The sequence below is a fragment of the Salmo salar genome, chromosome 03 (assembly GCF_965601325.2).
Source record: "Salmo salar chromosome 03, fSalSal1, whole genome shotgun sequence".
Classification (NCBI taxonomy): Eukaryota; Metazoa; Chordata; class Actinopteri; order Salmoniformes; family Salmonidae; genus Salmo; species Salmo salar.
In genome coordinates this window covers 22,784,181-22,805,560 of record NC_138293.1, presented here as the reverse complement: position 1 = coordinate 22,805,560, position 21,380 = coordinate 22,784,181, and the positions used below count along the sequence as shown (strand labels likewise).

Here is a 21,380-nt window from a genome sequence, read left to right as displayed (position 1 = left end):
TGGCACCTACTACCATACCCCGTTCAAAAACCACTTAAATATTTTGTCTTGCCCATTCACCCTTTGAATGGCACACATACACAATCCATGTCCCAAGACTTCAAAATCCTTCTTTAACTCATCTACTCCCCTTCATACACAGTGATTGAAGTGGATTTAAGTGACATCAAGGGATCATAGCCATCACCTGGATTCACCTGGTCAGTCTACGTAATGGAAAGACACCTGGTCAGTTGATGCCCTAATGTTTTATACACAATATTTATGACAGTTAGCTGGCTAACTCACTCATTCATCCTGCTTTCTGGACCAACCCCCAGATTGTGTGTACCACAATCACGAGACAACTCATTAACAGTGCCTAAATCTTTATTTTTCAATAAACTACTTTTTTCCCTCTCCAAATTAGACAGTTTTACATCATGACACAAGAGTAACTTAAATTATCAATAGTTGACATGTACACTTGATTCCAGTCTTAAATGGAAGAAAGGTTAAGACAAAAATCAAAAGCCCTCTCAAAGAAACCTCGATGAACAACTGTTACGTTAGAGTATTCTCCTCATCAAATCATCGATTGTCCACTGCTGTTAGCGTAAAAATGAGTTAATTGAACACAGTGATTTGATAGTGAGACAATTGGTTAGTCTCATTCCAGTCAGTTGGTGCATTGTAACATCACTTTACACAGTCAATTTACAACAAGCTGCAACCTTTGCAAAAAATACATGGCACTATCAAACTGGTGAGACGTAACAGAAAGAAGACACCTGGGCAGGGAGAACGAGACCGCTTGATATGAGAGACACTGTCTGTGCACAGTAACACAACAGCCCAAACATTACAACAGGGCTTTAGTAGTGCGCGCAAAAGAAAAAAAAAAGTTAAACACCTTCGTACTGTAAGCAGTGCCATCATCTTCAGGAGAGAGAAACCAATAACAGAATCATTTTCAGATCCTGCTGCACACACCTGGCTGGCTAATCACCCTTTGGTTTACTTTACTTCAACCGTCAGTCAATTTTGCATTCGTGTTCAGTTAACTTCTCGCAAACAAACACTTTCTCATACAAACTCAGTGCCCAGCCCGACAACATATCAATACCCAATCTGCAAAGACAACAGTATTAGCATTTTGCATTAGAAAGGCCTACTAGCATAGACTAGCTTAAAATGTACATAACTCGACTTCATTAGCCAGATCAGATGCGGGTTGCTATGAGTACTTTGTCTAATGTCAGTGGTATCAGATAATTATTCCCAGTTATATAGTTTCCAGACCAGCTACACTTCCTCAGTAACAAATATAATGTCAAGTGTTTAAAGTACAAGTCAAACAAACTGCCAGGTTGAAACGAAGTAATGGCACAGTTAAATGCAGTCCACGTGTGATCAACTGATAAAAAGACAATGCACAGTATATGTTATACAGTATGTGCCAGAAAACTAAATTTCTTGCTGAAATATGTGTACAAATATCTACACTATTATACTTGAGTCTAAACACTGGTAAAGCCTACCAAAGGAATTTTTATTTGTAAAGTTTAGTTCTGGGGGCTACGAAAGTTCAGTTGACGTACATCTTCATGAAAAACAAACCTTCAAAAAGAAAAAAACAAAACAGAATATCAACAATTCTTAAATCACCTTCACTCCAAACATGAAAGGTTTTTGTCTGGTACAATTATACAGTATGCTGCTATGGAATTGAAATTGGTTGTGTGTGAAAGATTTGATGTTCCTGTGCTTAAAAAATGTGCTTTACTGTGATAAAGAATTATTGTATGGGCTAAATCACACAGACTGCTATCAGCACAGTCTGTCAGAGAATAGTACTGACTGTGCTTTCATTTAAGGATGTGTGTTTGTACGACAGGTAGGTTCTTCCCTTTTCTCACTGTGCACAGTGAAGAGGCTGGCCAACAGAAAACATTGTCTACCAGGGGTTGAAAAACACAACAAGGACATGGAATGAGAATGACATTTAAAAAGTTACAGATCAGACAACCTTCCCTGTCGCAAAGTGAGGGAGACGCAATTCTGCACACCAGAACAATAGAAGAAAATATATAGAAAAAAAATATTCAAATTCAAATCACAACATTTTGTTTTTATCCTACATCCAGCTCAAAAAGCGACATTAATATTTCAACAAGATCAATATATATTTTTTAAATCATTTTAAGGTACCTCTATATGTTTCAGATTATTTACAATTGTACAAGCAAAGCACACACTTCAAAGTGCACATATTTGATACAGTATTTACTATTTAGCATTTACAGGATTTATATTTCCCCAAAACAAACTGAAAATAGGAAGTAGAAACAAGGTTAATCAAATTAGATTATTTTCTTACAATTTTACAACCCCCCCCCCCCCCCCAAAAGAAATGCTGCTAGATTTGTACTTTAAGACCTAGTAAGACTTGTGATGTTTGGTATGACTAAACATTTAGATGCGTTACCCTTAGTAACATTGGGGTTTGAAAAGAAATAAACTCTACATTGTCTCATATAAAAGTTAAGGCAAAGTCATTTTCAAGTTTAAATAAAATTCAAGTTTTTCAAACACTGGATGGAAAATATACAGTTGTATATCGTATATTTCTTCTTAAAAATAAACATTTTTATGATCTCTCATGGAATAAACAGCATTGGTTTATAAATAAGCAGATATGGTGCATCATGTCTTTTATACCCGCTCAGAATTTTTTTTAAATAAATAAAATGAAAAGAACTCTGCAATTTAAAGACTGTCCACCCAAGTGCATCCCAGTCTTTCAAAATCAAATTCTAAATAATGTTTTTGCAAACCAAAATCAAAAGCATCAAAATCAAAAGCAGCAACGACTATCAGTACAGGCCATTCTGTGACTAAGCAATGTCTCCTCTCCAAAATGAGTCCTCTGATCTATGCAGAGTATTCAACTCCTTGTTGCAGGAAGACGTCAATGAGACACTAAAGAAGTGCACAATTCACCTTATGCATGAGTTATTTTTTTCTACTTATACATTTATGCAGAGTACAGAGGGGAATTTGGAAGCTATATGTTTTTTGTATGGAGAGCCAGGAGAAATCTACAGAAGGCATTCTAAAAAGAGAAAAAGCATGCCAAAAATAAATATTGAGTGAAGTCCTGCAGTGAACAGGGGCACTTCTATTGTATGTGAGGGGGGAAGGAGTTGGAATGAACCAAGAGTGCTGCCCCCTCTGCCCAACATTTTCTTGCCCAAACTGAAAGGACTCATCTATAAGCTGCTCAGGTTCACAGTATGCAAACAGGTCAAAGGTCATTCATTCACTGCATTCTCACAGGGTCCAGTTTACTACTCTTTTGACTGTCACCCAATGAATAAAGCAATACCTTATTTCTAAAATGGCTGCCTCATGGTTTACCTTCAAATATAACATTTGTAGTGGAAAGAATATGATACTTCTTCCTTTTAACCAATTCCACTTAATTTTCCCATGAGCCACCAGGTGTACACATTCTCTAAGGTGTACACCCACATTACAATTAACTACTGTAATACTGAATAAGTGGAAACGGCTTCAAAAAACACCACGCACCAGTGCTTTCACAAATGACTGCCTCAAAAGCAAAACAATCAAATTAGTGGGACTCCATAGGTTGTGTGCACAAAATAAAATTACTATCTATACCAAGACTAAAGTTGTTATTCTCAGCATGCACGGAAGTATGTCTTGTAGGCATTTACATGGCAGTAAACAAAAAAGTTGAACTCGTGTGTGAATTTATCCGCATAGAGGTTAATACAATTAGTCAACATTTGAGAGATTCTGAAAGCTGATCATCCTGTCACAACATAATAATAATGCACAAGTCAAATGGCAAGAAGACAGTTCATTCTTTAGGGGGAAAATCTATTGGTTGTATAGCTGAAATTGTAAAGGGCTTACTTATGTGACCATCAGACTTTTCCATATCTGTCTTTACATGTTAGGTTCCCCTTTGCTTCTGTATGTAGGTAAAATATGGATTTCTTAATTAATCCAGAAACAAAACAAAGTGCAAAGTTTAGTTGACAACATGTATCAAGTATTATTATCTAAGTACAGTACCAGATTATTTGAAGTAGCAAGTTCCAGGTTCATCCTCTAGCTAGCACCATAGCTATCTAAAATAAAACATCCCACTGTTTGAATGAAGTCACTACACCCTGCCAAAACCCTACTGCCGACTCCTAGTAGCTGAGTACAGGAGGTTGGTGGCACCTTCATTGGGGAGAACGGGCTGGTGTTAATGGCTGGAGTGGAACGGTGTCAAATACATCAAAACACATGGTTTCTAAGTGTTTGATTCCATTTGCCCCGTTCCAGCCATTATTATGAGTCATCCTCCACTGTAGCCTATCCATTGCCAACGTATGTGCCCGCTGACCTAGTCTGACATGCTTGTTTCACAGCAAAATAGTAAAGAAAGAAAATAGTCTCCAAGAGGCACCAATCGACACCATGTGCGTCGTTCCACGAAATGATTAACTTTCGGACCCCTTTGATATTTAAAGTATAAATGGTGCATCAATATTGCATTTTGAAAGTGTGTTATATTAACTTAAATGCCCTTTAATACAGACCACATTGGAATTCAATAAATCAAATTCTTTATATGAATGAAGACTTGTTAGAGTGCCTAAATTCAAAATCCCTCTGTGACTTCTAGGAATATTTTAACCTATCATTGGCTAGTTCATTTGTTGCTTTGACAGTCATATCTGAAGATTTTTTATTTGTGATTTTCTGTGTCCCTCAATTTAAAGGTCAACCCTGTTACGTGAACTATCATTTTAATACAGTAAAAACTATTCCTTTTTAAATATTTTTTTTTCAAAAGAAACATGAACATCTAGTCAAATCATGGTTCAACTCTTGCCATTTTCTTGTGTTTGTGGTAGAAAACTGAGCGAGTCAAGCATAACACGTCAACCTTGTTACCCATAGATAGACAGGCTAGAAATGTTAACTTAAACATGTTTGAAGGTGGCAACCAATTGCCACTCCCGTTACACACAAGCTTCCATTCCACCTTTCAATATGGGATTCACGGCTGATCTAAGATGAAAAATTGCCAACCCTGCGACAGTCAACCCTGTTACTTATTTTGTCACTTACTATAGTAATTTTTTATTTAACGTTGAGATGGGAAAATGTGTTAATTCAGTTTTACGTGCTCTTTATGACAGAAAGTTAAAATAAAGTGAAGAAATTAAATTGGACCAAGTTACACAACTCAAAAGGCACCGAATTGCTGGAACGACCCTCATCTGCTTTTTCCAAGATCAAAATACATGTAGATTTCTACTGACCCTGATAGTGGCTCTCTACGAGGACTAACTAGCAATGTGCTTTACACAGCTAGGAAACAGACTCCTGCACTGGGCAACAGAAAACGACTAAATGTAATTCTTTACCACAAGAAATACCAGATAAAGAAAGTCTAAGGCGCTCTCAAAACCACCAGCACACAACAAGTAGTACTTGTCCCAACGATCAAAACCAGTATGCAAATAAACGTATTCTCCTCAAAAGCTGGTGTTCTAACAAGATAAAGTGATCCATTTTGGCAAAAAGGTCATCTAGTTTTGATAAATGACACCGGTGGTGAAGTCCCTCAAGAAGTAAGTCTTCTGAGGATTTCAGTTAAGTCCGTAAAATGAGACTGGACTAGTTGACCTTGAATATGAACACAAATATGTAAAACACATCATAGATGCGTCCCTAATGGCACCTTATTGCATATGTAGTGCACTACTTTTGATTGAAAGTAGTGCACTACATAGGGAATAGGGTGCCATTTGGGACACATACATCTTGTCTGACTGATATGGTGATCATCACACCCTGCAATGGAATCACATCACCACTTAACAGGACTGCATACAAGACATAGACACCCCCTCACAGTCACAACGAATGACATGGCAACAGCTACTCTGTTCCTCATCTGCTTCCTTTCATTCACCCGTTGTTGGCTTCCACTGATGATCTCACAATACTTTGGACATATGAATTTATCCCACTAATCTGAACAGGAGTACGTTTTCAGACTGACACTAAATAACAAAAAATAAAAAATGAAAAATAATAAACCCTCCAAAAATAAATAAGTAAAAATGATTAATGGTGCTCTATATGCACACTAAAGTGCTATTGTCTGAAAGCCCTGATCCAGAAAGGCGTCCTCTCTATGCTATGAATGACTGGTGATTTTGGAATAGGTTGTATTTGAATAGCCCTGACTTTTTCAGATTTCTTTCACTCTCACGTTTTTGTTTTGAAATTGACTTGATTGCAGTGGGGGGGTTACTGCGGGGACTTTGGGGGAGTGTTGAGATCTTTGCTGCTGGCACCCTTCCCTGGGTGGTGGGGGGTTGGTGAAGGCCACCGTCCGGTCGGTCTCCGGACCTCTCGGGGTCTGCCGAGGGTGGCAGACTTGGAGGAGCATGGGTATGTCTCTTGGGGGACCTTTGGCTCACCCCTGTCCCCTGGGGCTGCATCAGTGCACTTCCTCTCGTCTCCTGCGGAGGCAGCGCTGCTGGCTGGTTTGGCCTCTTTAGGGGCCTGTAGTGTTGGAGCGTGGTCTTTAATCCTCTGGCAGATCTCAGCGTAAGAGGGCTTTCGCAGTTCCTAACCACAAAACACATACTTGTAGGTGATTCATTTCATAGGACATTGACTATGCCCACTGGTTTGACACACATTCAAGTCCAGAAAACATGATTATTACCGACCACAAATCAGCATTTACATGTAACTGCCAAAATAATGGAAACGCGACTTGAGGTAAAAGTATTTTAAAAGCAGGTTCTTCCGTACAACTGTGGTTCCTGAGTTAATTAAGCAATTAACATCCCATCATGCTTAGGGTCATGTATAAAAATACTGGGCAGGTCATTATTTTGGCTACCATGGCTATGCCCCATAGGATGACAATGCACCCATCCACAGGGCACGAGTGGTCACAATGGTTAGATGAGCATGAAAACGATGTAAACCATATGCCATGGCCGTCTCAGTCACCAGATCTCGACCCAATTAAACACTTACGGGAGATTCTGGACCAGTGCCGAAGACCACCTTTTCCACCATCAACAAAACACTAAATTATGGAATTTATTGTGGAAGAATGGTGTCGCATCCCTCCAATAGAGTTCCAGACACTTGAAGAATCTATGCCAAGGTGCATTGAAGCCGTTTTGGCTCGTGGTGGCCCACCTCCCTATTAAGACACTTTATGTTGCAGTTTCCTGTATTTGGGCAGTTACCTGTATCTATGACTATCAAAAAATCTTTATCAGCTAATAATATGGAAAATGGACCTGATTATGTTTAAAATGCTTTAGACAGCTTACTTACTGTAGCAGTACCATTGACTTGAACAGATTTGCTAGCGGTGTACAGAGCGGTAGTGATGCGCTCCATAGAGACCTGAGTCTCCTGATTCACCTCCGGAACCTTCACTTCCCTGAAAAACAAACATTTATTTCACACAATGATGTGAATGACATGAAATGCTTCTAAGTCAGCTATGTTCTCTCTCTCTACACAAATTCAGTTGACATCAACAACTATGGTGTTCCACGTTATCAAATGAGACACACTGACAAGTAAATGGTGAGACAAGAGTGAGGCAAAAGATGAGTATGAGATGTAAAGCACACTGTTCTGTTTTTCTATACAAATCACGGCGTTAGTGGGGGTACGCTTACACATTTTGATGGAAATAGTTTGTGTCTGTTTGTGTGTGTGTGTGTGTGGGGGGGGGTTGGATCCAAAGTGTTACATGAAGGGAAAACATGTCCTACACTCACTCTGCAGGTTGGGAGGGAACATGGACAGGGCCAGCGGCTGGTCCTGGGTTCAGGGGAGCAGTGGGCTGGATGTTCGGGGGCTGTGGAGAAGTGACCGTCCTTAGTGGGTCCTTGGGTCCTCCTGAGGGGAGGGCGCCTGCAGAGCTGGCATCAACGCTTACATTCTGGAACGATACAAAAAGACATGAAAAACAATACTACTAACGGCAAAGCTGAAATGTTGAGCTGAGTGATTGAGTATGGTGGCTTGGAGATGAGCTTGGCTGAGTCCCAATTGGCACCATATTCCCTGGTCAAAAGTAGTGCACTATATATGGAAAAGGGTGCCATTTGGGGGACACAGAGTACGGTGGCCTGGAGATGAGAGCTTGTGTTGGTAGATACTGACCCTGTCCTTTGTGGCTCCTATTACCATGCTGGCCAGTCTGTTCTCAAACAGGTCGTCAGGGGTTTTGAGGTGGCCTGCAGCCCCAGGCAGAGGGGGGAAGCTGGAGAGCCCCAGCTCAAAGCTGGGGGACGGGGGCTTCTGAGGAGGGGGTGGCAACTGGTTAGCCACTCTCTATACAACAGAACAGCATCAAACACCGTCAGACTGGGTAGCCACTCTCTATACAACAGAACAGCATCAAACACCGTCAGACTGGGTAGCCACTCTCTATACAACAGAACAGCATCAAACATAGTCTGTCACAGAGTCAAGACTGCATCCCAAATGGCACCCTATTGCCTATATAGTGCACTACTTTTGACCAGGGCCTATAGGGGTCTGGTCAAAATGAGTGTACCATATAGGGAATAGGGTACAATTTGGGACACACACAAAGCCAGCCAACTGTACATACAAAAGACCTGCAATATTGAAATTCAGTCATAACATGACAGTGGCTGAAAAGCTTGCAGCAGCACCACTGTTGGCTCTTTCTCCAAGTCAAAGACTAGTCTAAGAGGAGGTAAATTAAAAAACATGTACTTACTGTAAACTTGTTGTCGTCCCTCTTTTTCCTAGAACCATAAATATTTGTCCTTTAAGAAAGAGAACATTTGAAAAATTCACAGACAATTGTATTCTATTTGAAGCCTAACTTAGCACAACAGAGATTTTAACAATTCAAAACGTGAGCAACACGCTCACTTTGTTGTAATACTATAATTCGCCCCAAATAGCACCCTATTCAGTGCACTACTTTTGACCAGAGCCCTTACGGACCTGGGACTAAAGTTATGCACTAACTAACAAATAGGGTACCATTTGGGAAACAGCCTATGGAGGTCTATGGTGGTGATGATCATGCAGAGTGGAGGATACCTTACCTTCCCCGGCCCATGCCCAGTGAGTAGTCAGTGCTGACAGGCTCCACCCGACCAGTACTGATGTCTCTCCTGGGGTAGGTCATGGTGGAGGGGGGTAACCTGGTTCTGTTCTGGCTCGGGAGGCGCGTCATTTGGGGGGAACCCCGCGGTCCCCCGTTCAGAATTCGCTCCGTGGGGAAGTTGAAGATGGTGGGGCTGTCCAGGAGCCCTGTGCCGCGCTGGTCCATGTTGGATATTGTGGGCCTCAGGTGAGGTTTACTGTGAGTGTGATTCCTGAAAAGAAACAATATCATATTTAAAGATCCTATCTATACAAGCACAGCAATCTAGAATTCTGGGCTCATATTCACAAAGACTCAAGAGTAGGAGTGCTGATATACTGTATATACACAATCAGATTGACCTTATTTCCACGAGGAGGGACCTGATCCTAGATCAGCACACCTATTGTGAGATGCTTTGTGAATAGACACAGGTTGGTATTGTCTACATTAGATGGTGAGTCTCAGTGTACCCACCTATTCCTGGGAGAGTAGTGCCTAACACCAGCAAGAGGAGACGTCGCTGGTTTAAAACTATGGGATGTTGTAAATCCATTGATAAATTGAGTGTTGTGAAATTGGGTAACCTGTTAGAAAAGGAAACACAAAATCATTGACTTTTACAAGAGTTCTAGTAGCATATTATACAGTGAAATTAGGAATGGTCTGTATTGTAGCCTTGTGGGTGGTAGGTTTGCAAAATCCCAGTTAACTTTCTAAAAATGTCCAGGTTTCCCAGAAATCCCAGTTGGAAGATTCCCAGAATCAGGAGGGAAAACCAGACTTTTGGGAAAGTTACTGGATTTTTGCAACCCTAAACTAGATTTTAGGTTGTGTGTGGGGGCACGCCTGCTGTCCTCACAAGCGAAGGGTCTATGAAGCTGTGGGTGGCTGACCAGGCCTGTGGAGTGATGAGGCTGTAGAGGGGGAACTGCTGCTGAGGGCTGTACACTGGAGGTATGTAGTAGGAGGTGTAACGTTGTTGCTGCTGAGCGTAAGGGTGAACCTCCACCGGGCGGTAGCCATTCTTTGGCATAAAAGTGTTGATAGCAATTGCCTTCGCCTTTATCCGTGCCTGAGATTAGAGTTGAGAATAGAAAATATATTTTTTCCTCAAACTTATCAGCAAAGAAAGCATTTCAAAGCAGTGCACAAAGATTTTGATTAAAAAAAGCCAAATTTGTCTGAGGTATGTCACATCAACACTAAATGAACCCATACAACAACTGCAGATTGAATTATGTTATCCACTGGTAAAAGCATTCGTTTTGGTTGTTCTGCTGACGGAAAAGGTTCTAAACCACCATACTTGGAAATACTCCAGTATTGACAGTATAGTATACAGTTCATGGATCATGTTCATTTTAGTTTAATTAAAGTTCACTAATTAATTAGCTTACCTTAATAGGCTTCCCTTGGAAGGTTTTCACTTCTTCACGAAGATACTGATATGCCTGGAAAATAGGACAAATGAAAACTTCAGACAGAGTAGGATTCTTTTTTTTTTTTTTTTAATACCCACGAGTGTAAGCTCATGGCCAGTATGAAACACTATGGTAGCAACAGTACACCAAACCCATAGCAGGGCAGTTCGTGGCAGGCAGCATGGCAGTTTCACTGACCCAGCCCTACAATCCTAAAACATGACATGCTAGGGAAAAAAGTTGCTTCATGCACCATTACTAAATCATACAATAGTGCAACGTTCTTGAATGTTTCGGACCTGTTGTGCATCTGCTTCCGATTCAAAGGTGATGAACCAGTTGTCGTTGTAGGCAAACTCAGAATTGATGAATTTAGGTAAGTTCTCTCCTTTAAAAAGAGCCTCGACCTCCTGCAAAACAAGAGCAAATGTCAAGCTTAACGTCAAAACTCCTTCCATACTGTGAACAAGTTCTTGGTGTCGACTGAATAGAGCCCAATTGTGGCTTAGGGTGGTTTTGCGGTCTAAGCTGCTGCCTCTGGAACACATTGTTGCAGCATTCGTTTGAATCTAGCAAACTGCTTTTTCAGCACCTCCCTCTATCCTATGTAATAAACAAAAAATACGAGAGGAGTGGGCCCTATCAACGTCAAATTTAGTCAATATCCCCCGAGGGAGTGCGGTTCAGACTGAAATAACTGACCATAACACCATTAAAATGTTTTGAACTGCTAAAAACGGCACCCTTTAAATTTGTCACACTGCACGACATGGTACTGGAACATGAGGCACAATAGATGAAACCTCTAAACACTACATTAACAAAACAATGTTCCGTTACTTTCTCAAAGTCCAACAACACGGTGTCTATAACATGGCATTTTATAACATTTTACCATTCCAGGAAACGTTAACAATTCCAGGAAAACGACTCTTTGCCAATATTAGGCTAGAGATTGGCTAGGTAGTGTGCTTGCACTCAAAACAGGAAATTACCTACAATGCCATGGTTAAAACATATATAGTGTAGTCACATAAGAGCTTGTACTAGAATGACCATATCTTATTAAAAACCTGTTATTTTGTTCCACTTTCTGCAATACTGGATACAGTCTAATGTAGTACATGGTTGCTTATGCCATATTATCAGGGGGCAGTTAGAACGGCAAACTGTATTGCTGGGGATTTGAAGGATCAGTCAGTCAGTCATCAGGAAATATCATTGTGCTCTTGGGTAAAACTTTATTTTTTTTGCAATTTGGGCAGAAATGTTGCAGATGGGAAGGTTCCAATCCCTAGTGAGACACCATGGGAGAATGGTATGACGATGATTTATAGGGAAAGATCGGTTGATCTGTGGCATAGATGAGTGTTAGAATAAAAATATGCACAAATGTACAATATAAATGTTTTAGGTCCTCCAAATCAGGGGTGAGGATGGGATTATTGTATGTTTTGGTTTCACAACTTATGCTTTGGCTTTAACGCTGTGATGCGTGTGCTGGCCCTGACAGTTAAGAGTAGCTCAATTCTATGCCCGCCCGGGCGTCGGGTGGGACTTGGTTTTTCCCGCAGTTGGAAAAACCATTTGGGCCGGGGCTTTGCCTTGCCGGCGTCTCGGGGCGAGCGCACCCACTGACCACAACACCCACTGAACATTTGTTGTCAGTGTATTGCATTGTTTAAAATAAAATCATTCTAAATGCATGGTTTCTTTAGCAGACTGAATTTCTGTCCCAAACGACACCCTATTCCCCATTTAGTGCACTACTTTTGAACAGAACCCTAAGGACCCTGACCAGAGGCTAGCCAGTGAACATACCTCTATGGGAGTGCTCTCGGGGACCTCTCTGAGGATGACGATGCAGCGGTTCTGGTTGGGTCTCACCTTCTCCCCCTTCTCATCCACCTGGACCAACGGCAGAGCTATGGAGGCAGGGAAATATACAAGTCCAGTGAAATTAAAATGAAAACCTTATTGCCATGTAAATTTAGCTAGGAATTGGTGTTGTACAGAGCAAGGTTAACTGATACAACTGAAATCCAGAACACAAATTCTAAGTAAAATGAAACCTCCATTCCCAACAATGTCTCTTTAGTGTCAACAAAAAAATACTATAAGTAAACGTTAGTCTACAACAACAAAAAAGAAAGAGTGTGTCACTTACATCGTAGAATATCGACGATCAACTCCACATCCGTGCTGAGTTTCTTGACGTGGTCCAGGTTCGCTACCGTCACGATTGGCACATATTGGTCACTATCCATCTGCGAGATAAGATACATGTCGCTGGACAGATTCTCTCTGAGAAGACAAAAACGTTGAGTCACTCCCTGTAGCCTAAGTCACTCCTCCCTTCCCACAAGTGAATTTGACAGCATGAAATAAAGCTTTCATTTAGAGCACGCCTTCCACAAAGGGCAGAAGATAGAACTAATGAGAATGCGACCGCTGTGCATCATCATAGCAACAAATTTTACTGGCTGCATTCTAGCATGGGCAGCACTAAATCACCATCAACAAAAACTACAGCCCGGCCTCCCGAGTGGCTCAGTGGTCCAAGGCCCTGCATCACAGTGCTAGCTATGCCACTAGAGATCCTGGTCCGTGTGCAGGCTCTGTCGCAGCCGGCCGCGACCAGGAGACCCATGGGGCGGCACACAATTGGCCCAGCGTCGTCCGAGTTAGGGGAGGGTTTGGCCGGCAGGGATGTTCTTGTCCCATCGCGCTCTAGCGACTCCTGTGGAGCTGCCTCTCCCGAGTTCGCCAGGCGCAGTGCACGCTGACACGGTTGCCAGGTGTACGGCGTTTCCTCCGACACAGTGGTGCGGCTGGCTTCCGGGTTAAGTAGACATTGTGTCAAGAAGCAGTACGGCTTGGCAGGGTTGTGTTTTGGAGGAATTATACAGGGAATAAGATGTAATTTGTGACACAGCCAGGATGTAGTATGGCTGTTACTCACCGGGAAAGACAGAACTCCAGGGTCTTCTTGAGGTGTTCCCGGAGGTCCTCCTGAGGGCTCTCCTGCTGGGTCTCACTGCCTGCTCGTCACACAGGGGGAACAGACAACCCAATACTCAGTCAGTCAGTCACTTTCATGACATGAGACCATTCATTTCATTCAACTCAATGGCCAAGTCCCAAATGGCAGCTTAATCCCTATGTAGTGCACTATAGTGACATGAGACCATTCATTTCATTACACGCAGTACCGTGTAGGCTATTACCGTAAAATACCTGTTCTACAGGAAACTCCACAAAGTCAAAACAAAATCATTGATGCATAACGTACATCTCTAATATTCTAAACACAATGTTGCAGTGAATTCTGAATACCATTTGTATGAGGGGTGTGCCTACTATTCAGGCAAAAAAGTATCGTAACGGATATAGGCAATTTTCCTGATACGATTATGATCAGAGTATTTTATTATCCGCAAACTGAAAAGGTAATTTTCAGGTGCCCGTGCGCATCTTTCAATCAAGTGCGAGGTGCTACGTGGTCTAAATCAGTGCTTCCCAACCCTGGTCCACCAGTACTCCCACCAGTACACATTTCTGTTGTAGCCCTGGACAAAGACCTCATTCAGTTCATTGAGGGCTTGATGATTAGTTGAATCAGGTGGCTTGTCCAGTGTTACAATACAAATGTGTACTGTTGGGGGTACTCGAGGACCAGAGTTGGACCAACACTGGTCTAAATAACTCAACTGGCTAGTTCTCATGTCTGTAAAGAGAAGAGCGGGCTGTACGTTGACCCTGCTGCTCTGATTGGATAGAGCAAAGCTGTATTTCTCGTCTACTCAATTCGTTACATGGAGATGCACATTCTGACAGAACACAAACTTGTCTATCCGGCCCTCTGCTAGTTGAGGAAACAGACACCCCTACCCACGCAGCTCCTGATCTGCAGCTTTTTTTGGTCTATAAACATGCAAGGAGATCAGTGCATCTACTTATTTCTATAACTGTGCATCACTTTCACAGACGCTTTGCTCAACTCAAATGAATTGTCTCCAGTGGATGAAGATCCCACCTGTGCGAGTTTCCTCCTGGCCAGACTCAGGGTATGCAGCAGGGTCGGAGCACTCCAGGGTGACGGTGGCAGCCATGGGGGCCGGCTCTGCCAGTATCACCGCCACTGGCAGCGGCTCATCTGGGTCAGCTAGTAGGGTCCCTTCAAACACTTGGTCTTCGCTGGCTTCACAGCCTGGAAAGAGTAACACGGAGACAACCAACCACGTGGTTAACATTAGCTAGGAGCTACTGTGATGGTTAAACTTGGAGAAACAATACACGTTATGCAGTAGTAAATCAGTTGATCTAGACAACGTCAATATATAGATGTAAAAATGGATACCATAAAAATATGATTACTGTTAATATAAGATCTCCTAAAGCGCAATCCCTACAAATAACTTAACATTACGAGCTGTAGATGTCTGCACAGCGCGATATCAACCCAGAGCATATCGGACTGCTTTTTCTCTACCACATCTCTGGATTCCTACCGCAAGCTCTGAACCTTTACGCCGGATCATCGCAGCCAGCTAGCTGCTATCCGAGTGGCTACACCTGGCTAACGTCTCTGTCCCGAAGCAACCACCAGTGAGCCTGGAGCTAGCCTCGAGCTAGGCCCATCTCCAAGCTAGCCGAAGAAGTCTATCAGCCAATTCTTGGGCTACAATACCTCTTTTGCCAATTGGCCTGGACCTTTTACTGCCGACATGGAGCCCTGCCGATCCATCACGACTGGTCTGCCGACGTAAATGTCCAAGGGGGTTTCAACAAGCTATTCCGTTGCGACGTCCCCCGGATGCCCATCTGCTAGCCCCGGCCCGTTAGCTGTCTGAATCACCGTCTCCAGCTCGCCTAGCTACTCACTGGACCCTATGATCACTCGGCTACACATGCCTCTCCCTAATGTCAATATGCCTTGTCTATTGCTGTTTTGGCTAGTGATTGTCTTATTTCACTGTAGAGCCTCCAGCCCTGCTCAATATGCCTTAGCTAGCCCTTCTGTTCCACCCCTGCAGTGACCTCACCTGGCTTAAATGGTGCCTCTAGAGACAAAACCTCTCTAATCGTCACTCAATGCCTAGGTTTACCTGTTTACCTCCACTGTATTCACATCCTACCATACTCGTCTGTACATTACGCCTTGAATCTATTCTTCCGCGCCAAGAAATCTGCTCCTTTTACTCTCTGTTCCAAACGCACTAGACGACCAGTTCTTATAGCCTTCAGCCGTACCCTTATCCTACTCCGTTAATGTAGAGGTTAACCCAGGCCCTGCAGCCCTCAGCACCACTCCCATAACCCAGGCGCTCTCATTTGTTGACTTCTGTAACCGTAAAAGCCTTGGTTTCATGCATGTTAACATTAGAAGCCTCCTCCCTAAGTTTGTTTATTCACTGCTTTAGCACACCCCGCAAACCCGGATGTCCTTGCCGTGTCTGAGTCCTGGCTTAGGAAGGCCACCAAAAATCTTAACATTTCCATCCCTAACTATGACATTTTCCGACAAGATGGAACTGCCAAAGGGGGCGGAGTTGCAATCTACAAGCCTACAGAGTTCTGTCTTACTATCCAGGTCTGTGCCCAAACAATTTGAGCTTCTACTTTTAAAAATCCACCTTTCCAGAAAAGTCTCTCACCGTTTCTGATTGTTATAGACTCCCTTCAGCCCCCAGCTGTGCCCTGGACACCTTATGTGAATTGATTGAAGATAGATTGGGGGCAGAGTTTACTTTTAGGGGGCCATAAACTGGGACATGCTTAACACCCCGGCCGTCCTACAATCTAAGATAGATGCCCTCAATCTCACAAATTATCAAGGAACCTACCAGGTACAACCCTAAATCCGTAACCATGGGCACCCTCTTAGATATCATCCTGACCAACTTGACCTCTAAATACACCTCCGCTGTATTCAACCAGGATCTCAGTGATCACTGCCTCAATGCCTGCGTGCGTAATGGGTCCACGGTCAAACGACCACCCCTCGTCACTGTCAAATGCTCCCTAAAACACTTCAGCGAGCAGGCCTTTATAATGAGACCTGGCCTGGGTATCCTGGAAGGATATTGACCTCATCCCATCAGTAGAGGATGCCTGGTTGCTCTTTAAAAGTGCTTTCCTCTCCATCTTAAATAAGCATGCCCCATTCAAAAAATGTAGAACTAAGAACAGATATAGCTCTTGGTTCACCCCAGACCTGACTGCCCTTGACCAGCACAAAAACATCCTGTGGCGTTCTGCATTAGCATCAAATAGCCCCCGCGATATGCATATTTTCAGGGAAGTCAGGAACCAATATACTCAGTTTGAAAAAGCTAGCCTTCGTTTTACTAACAGAAATTTGCATCCTGTAACACTAATTCCAAAAGGAGAATAAGAGCACCTTCTCCCAGCTTCCCACCGCATTGAGCATATGAAACTCACCACCGATAAATCTACAATATTTTCAATAAGCATTTATCTACGGCTGGCCATGCTTTCCACCTGGCTTTCCACCTGGCTACCCCTACCTCGGCCAACATCTCAGCCTAACTCTCCTTCCAGAGTCACATTAAGCATCTCCAATGCAAAATGAAATCTAGAATCAGCTTCCTATTTCGCAACAAAGCCTCCTTCACTCATGCTGCCAAACAAACCCTCGTAAAACTGACTATCCTACCGATCCTCGTCTTCGGCGATGTCATTTACAAAATAGCCCCCAACACTCTACTCTGTAAACTGGATGTAGTCTATCACAGTGCCACCTGTTGTGTCACCAAAGCCCCACTGCGACCTGTATGCTCTCGTTGGCTGGCCCTCACTACATATTCGTCGCCAAACCCACTGGCTCCAGGTCAACTATAAGTTGTAAATGAGAACTTGTTCTCAACTGGCCTACCTGATTAAATAGATGTGAAATAAAAAATAAATTCATAAAGTCTTTGCTAGGTAAAGCCCCGCCTTATCTCAGTTCACTGGTCACCATAGCAACACCCACCCGTAGCACGCGCTCCAGCAGGTATATTTCACTGGTCATCCCCAAAGCCAACACTTCCTTTGGCCGCCTTTCCTTCCAGTTCTCTGCTGCCAATGACTGGAACGAATTGCAAAAAAATCACTTTAGCTGGAGACTTATATCTCCGTTTCTAACTTTAAGCATCAGCTGTCAGATCAGCTTACTGATCACTGTACCTGTACACAGCCAATCTGTAAATAGCACAGCCTACTACCTCATCCCCTTATTGTTACTTATCCTCTTGCTCTTTTGCACCCCAGTATTTCTACTTGCACATCATCATCTGCACATCTATGACTCCAGTGTTAATGCTAAATTGTAATTATTTCACCTCTATGGCCTATTTATTGCCCCACCTCCCTACATTTGCACACAATGTACATAGATTTTTTATATTGTGTTATTGACTGTACGCTTGTTTGTGTAACGCCGTGTTGTTTTTGTCGCACTGCTTTGCTTTATCTTGGCGAGGTCGCAGCTGTAACAGAGAACTTGTTCAACTGGCCAACCTAGTTAAATAAAATAACTAAAAAGCTGTGTTATTCAGAACAAAACAAATTGATCATTTCCATGTCTCCACCATTCCCTTGTTAACTGCCACGGCGGCTAAAATTGGCTAATCTTAACTTCCGCACATTAAAATAAGTGATTATGCTCATGAGTTAGATGGAAGGATAGCTTGGTAATATTCATAGCTCTCCCTCTAAATTGATAACAATGATTCACCCCTGGCTGCATGTGCCATGACGACATGGGGTTGTGTCCCAAATTGCACCCTATTCCCTACATATTGCACTGTTTTTGGTCAAAGGTTTATAGGGAATAGGGTGCAATTTGAGACTCAGACAGGGACACGGTAACAGAAGGGCTATTCTCATCCGGTCCTTAAAATGGCTGACCTTCTGGCCCAGGGTCAGCGGAGCTGCTAACGCAGCCGTCCTTCCATGGCTGGAGAGCAGGTGTATCCACAGTCCCAGTGGTGGTGTCCAGGTTAAGCATGTGATTGGCCCATGCTTTCGCATTGGGGTTCAGGTCAGAAACCTTGGCAGATTCCTGTTTCAGGAGACAAGACAGTATTATAAACATGAGTTCAGGTAGGCCTCCACACTTCAGCAGACAAAAGGAACGTAGGAGGCGTGCTGCGCAACAACACCACCAGAGTACAGAATTAGGCGTACTGTAAATATAGTGGAATATAGGCTAGATCAGGGAAGAATGAGAAGGTAACCTACAGAAGGAGTTTTTGTCAGCTGCTCATTCCTATTTTAAGGCCCTGCCAGTCAACTTTGCCTGCTTGTAGTGTGACCATACAAATAGCAATGTGCAAATACAAAATGGCCACAAGTTCATCTCAGTACAGCCCCACACAAACAAAGCTGATGTCCATTATGAAGACACTACTATGCAAGCAGACAATCCCTTCTGGGATTACTAGTTATCTAGTAGTTCAAGTTGGGGCAACAGACTCCATGAGAAAATGCTAGTGAAAATGTTTGCTTGCTGGTTCCAGAGAAGACATCATGAAAAACACTATACACACACACACAAAAAACAAAATCAGTGTCTCCACTTACATACATTTATGCACGCCACCACTGCTATTGCCACCACAAAAGAAAACATGAGTTTTCGGGATGGAAAAAAGCTTTGTGATTGGATTTAGTCATTTTAACAGACAGAAAGTATGTAGAAAAGCTAATTTACCTATATATTTGATTAACAATATAATCTTTGATAACTAGAAAACCCCATATTCAAGGAGTAAACAATTCATAGATATGCAGGAAATTAGCAACATTTCTCTAAATCCACACCGATTTAAAACCGAACCAACCACGCCCATAACCACACCACCCGACAGGGCAACCACCTATGCCCCTTGTTAGGGCAATGGAAATGTCGGCTCTACCCAAAATTACAACCAACTAATTGCAGCATTACTGAAAAAATGGAAGAGGCAAGTGGAAGGGGGAAAAGTAAGGACCTTGTCTGTCGGCCTTGCATTGTTAAAGACCAAAATTGGATAAAGCAAATTGTGATATTTTTTTTATTTTTTATAATTCAAGTATACCAATTTCATTTAAGGACCAAAACATTGACAGCTGTGCCACAGATTCCAAAATAGTTTGGAAGCGATCTTGAACTGATACACAAAACAAGGCTGGATCAAAACTTAGAATTGTTAAATTATACAAAATTCCTGAAACCAATAGAATGTTATAACTATATAAATCTCTCCCCCTCCATATAAATCTCTCCCCCTCCATATAAATATATAAATATAGGATACAACCATAACAGTTCTGTAGATTTTGCTGTGAAGTGACCGAATCAGATGATTTGTTTTGCTACTGTACATATGCAGCTTGTTCTTGGTCGCAGGTCCAGGAATGGTTGAAGATCAACATTTACCTGGAGCTAACACTGCCGATTTTACTACTGGGTGATTTGAAAAGTCATAGTTGATCAATAATATAATAATTTTTGCCAAAATGTTTCTTAAATTTATAATGTGTTGAAACCATGAGAATAGGAAGGTTAAGAACGTAGAGTTGAAGTTGTAAGTTTAAATGTATTTGGCTAAGGTGTATATAAACTCAAGTTTCACAACTCCTGACATTTAATCCTATTATAAATTCCTTGTCTTAGGGCAGTTAGGATCACCACTTTATTTTAAGAATGTGAAATGTCAGAATAATAGTAGAGAGAATGATTTATTTCAGCTTTTATTTATTTCTTTCAACACATTCCCAGTGGGTCAGAAGTTTACATACACTGAATTAGTATTTGGTAGCATTGCCTTTAAATTGTTTAAACTTGGGTCAACATTTTGGGTAGCCTTCCACAAGCTTCCCACAAAAAGTTGGGTGAATGTTGGCCCATTCCTCCTGACAGAGCAGGTGTAACTGAGTCAGGATTGTAGGCCTCCTTGCGCGCACGCACACCTTTTCAGTTCTGCCCACAAATTTTCTATAGAATTGAGGTCAGGGCTTGACAATACCTTGACTAAGCCATTTTGCCACAACTTTGGAAGTATGCTTGGGGTCATTGCCCATTTGGAAGACCCATTTCTGACCAAGCTTTAACTTTCTGACTGATGTCATGAGAAGTTGCTTCAATATATCCACATTATTTTCTTTCCTCATGATGCCATCTATTTTGTTAAGTGCACCAGTCCCTCCTGCAGCAAAGCACCGCCACAACATGATGCTGCCACCCCCGTGCTTCACGGTTGGGATGATGTTCTTCGGCTTGCAAGCCTCCCCCCTTTTCCTCCAAACATAACGATGGTCATTATGGCCAAACAGTTCTATTTTTGTTTCATCAGGCCAGAGGACATTTAAAAAAGTACAATCTTTGTCCCCATATGCAGTAGCAAACCGTAGTCTGTTTTTTTATGGCGGTTTTTGAGCAGTGGCTTCTTCATTACTGAGCGGCCTTTCGGGATATGTAGGACTCATTTTACTGTGGATAGATACTTTTGTACCTGTGTCCTCCAGCATCTTCACAAGGTCCTTTGCTGTTGTTCTGGGATTGATTTGCACTTTTCGCACCAAAGTACATTCATCTCTAGGAGACAGAACGCGTCTCCTTCCTGAGCGGTATGATGGCTGCGTGGTCCCATGGTTGTTTATACTTGCGTACTATTGTTTATACAGATGAATGTGGTACCTTCAGGCATTTGGAAATTGCTTCCAAGCATAAACCAGACTTGTGGAGGGTTTACAATTTTGTTTCTGAGGTCTTGGCTGAT

The 21,380-nt window shown here is 42.4% G+C and overlaps 1 protein-coding gene across 6 annotated transcripts in view; it reads right to left on the bottom strand.

Annotated features, from left to right (window-relative positions):
* Positions 1-351: 351 nt before the first annotated feature.
* The window catches only part of LOC106599484 (la-related protein 4B), a 34,931-nt gene continuing 13,902 nt past the window's right edge, over positions 352-21,380 (bottom strand). For 2 of the 6 annotated variants that reach the window (XM_045714638.2, XM_014190745.3), the window contains exons 3-17: positions 18,526-18,679; positions 14,648-14,821; positions 13,574-13,652; positions 12,779-12,915; positions 12,433-12,536; positions 10,911-11,021; positions 10,588-10,641; positions 10,050-10,262; positions 9,665-9,774; positions 9,147-9,419; positions 8,810-8,858; positions 8,224-8,394; positions 7,836-7,999; positions 7,381-7,489; positions 352-6,651 (exon numbers count right to left, since the gene is read on the bottom strand). In XM_045714638.2, the coding sequence (XP_045570594.2) occupies positions 6,328-6,651; positions 7,381-7,489; positions 7,836-7,999; positions 8,224-8,394; positions 8,810-8,858; positions 9,147-9,419; positions 9,665-9,774; positions 10,050-10,262; positions 10,588-10,641; positions 10,911-11,021; positions 12,433-12,536; positions 12,779-12,915; positions 13,574-13,652; positions 14,648-14,821; positions 18,526-18,679 (2,226 nt within the window). In that variant the 3' untranslated portion in view covers positions 352-6,327. Of the gene's footprint in view, positions 6,652-7,380; positions 7,490-7,835; positions 8,000-8,223; positions 8,395-8,809; positions 8,859-9,146; positions 9,420-9,664; positions 9,775-10,049; positions 10,263-10,587; positions 10,642-10,910; positions 11,022-12,432; positions 12,537-12,778; positions 12,916-13,573; positions 13,653-14,647; positions 14,822-17,608; positions 17,705-18,525; positions 18,680-21,380 lie in introns of those variants that run through there. The other 4 variants (XM_045714639.2, XM_082973355.1, XM_082973354.1 and 1 more) reach the window with 4 other exon arrangements.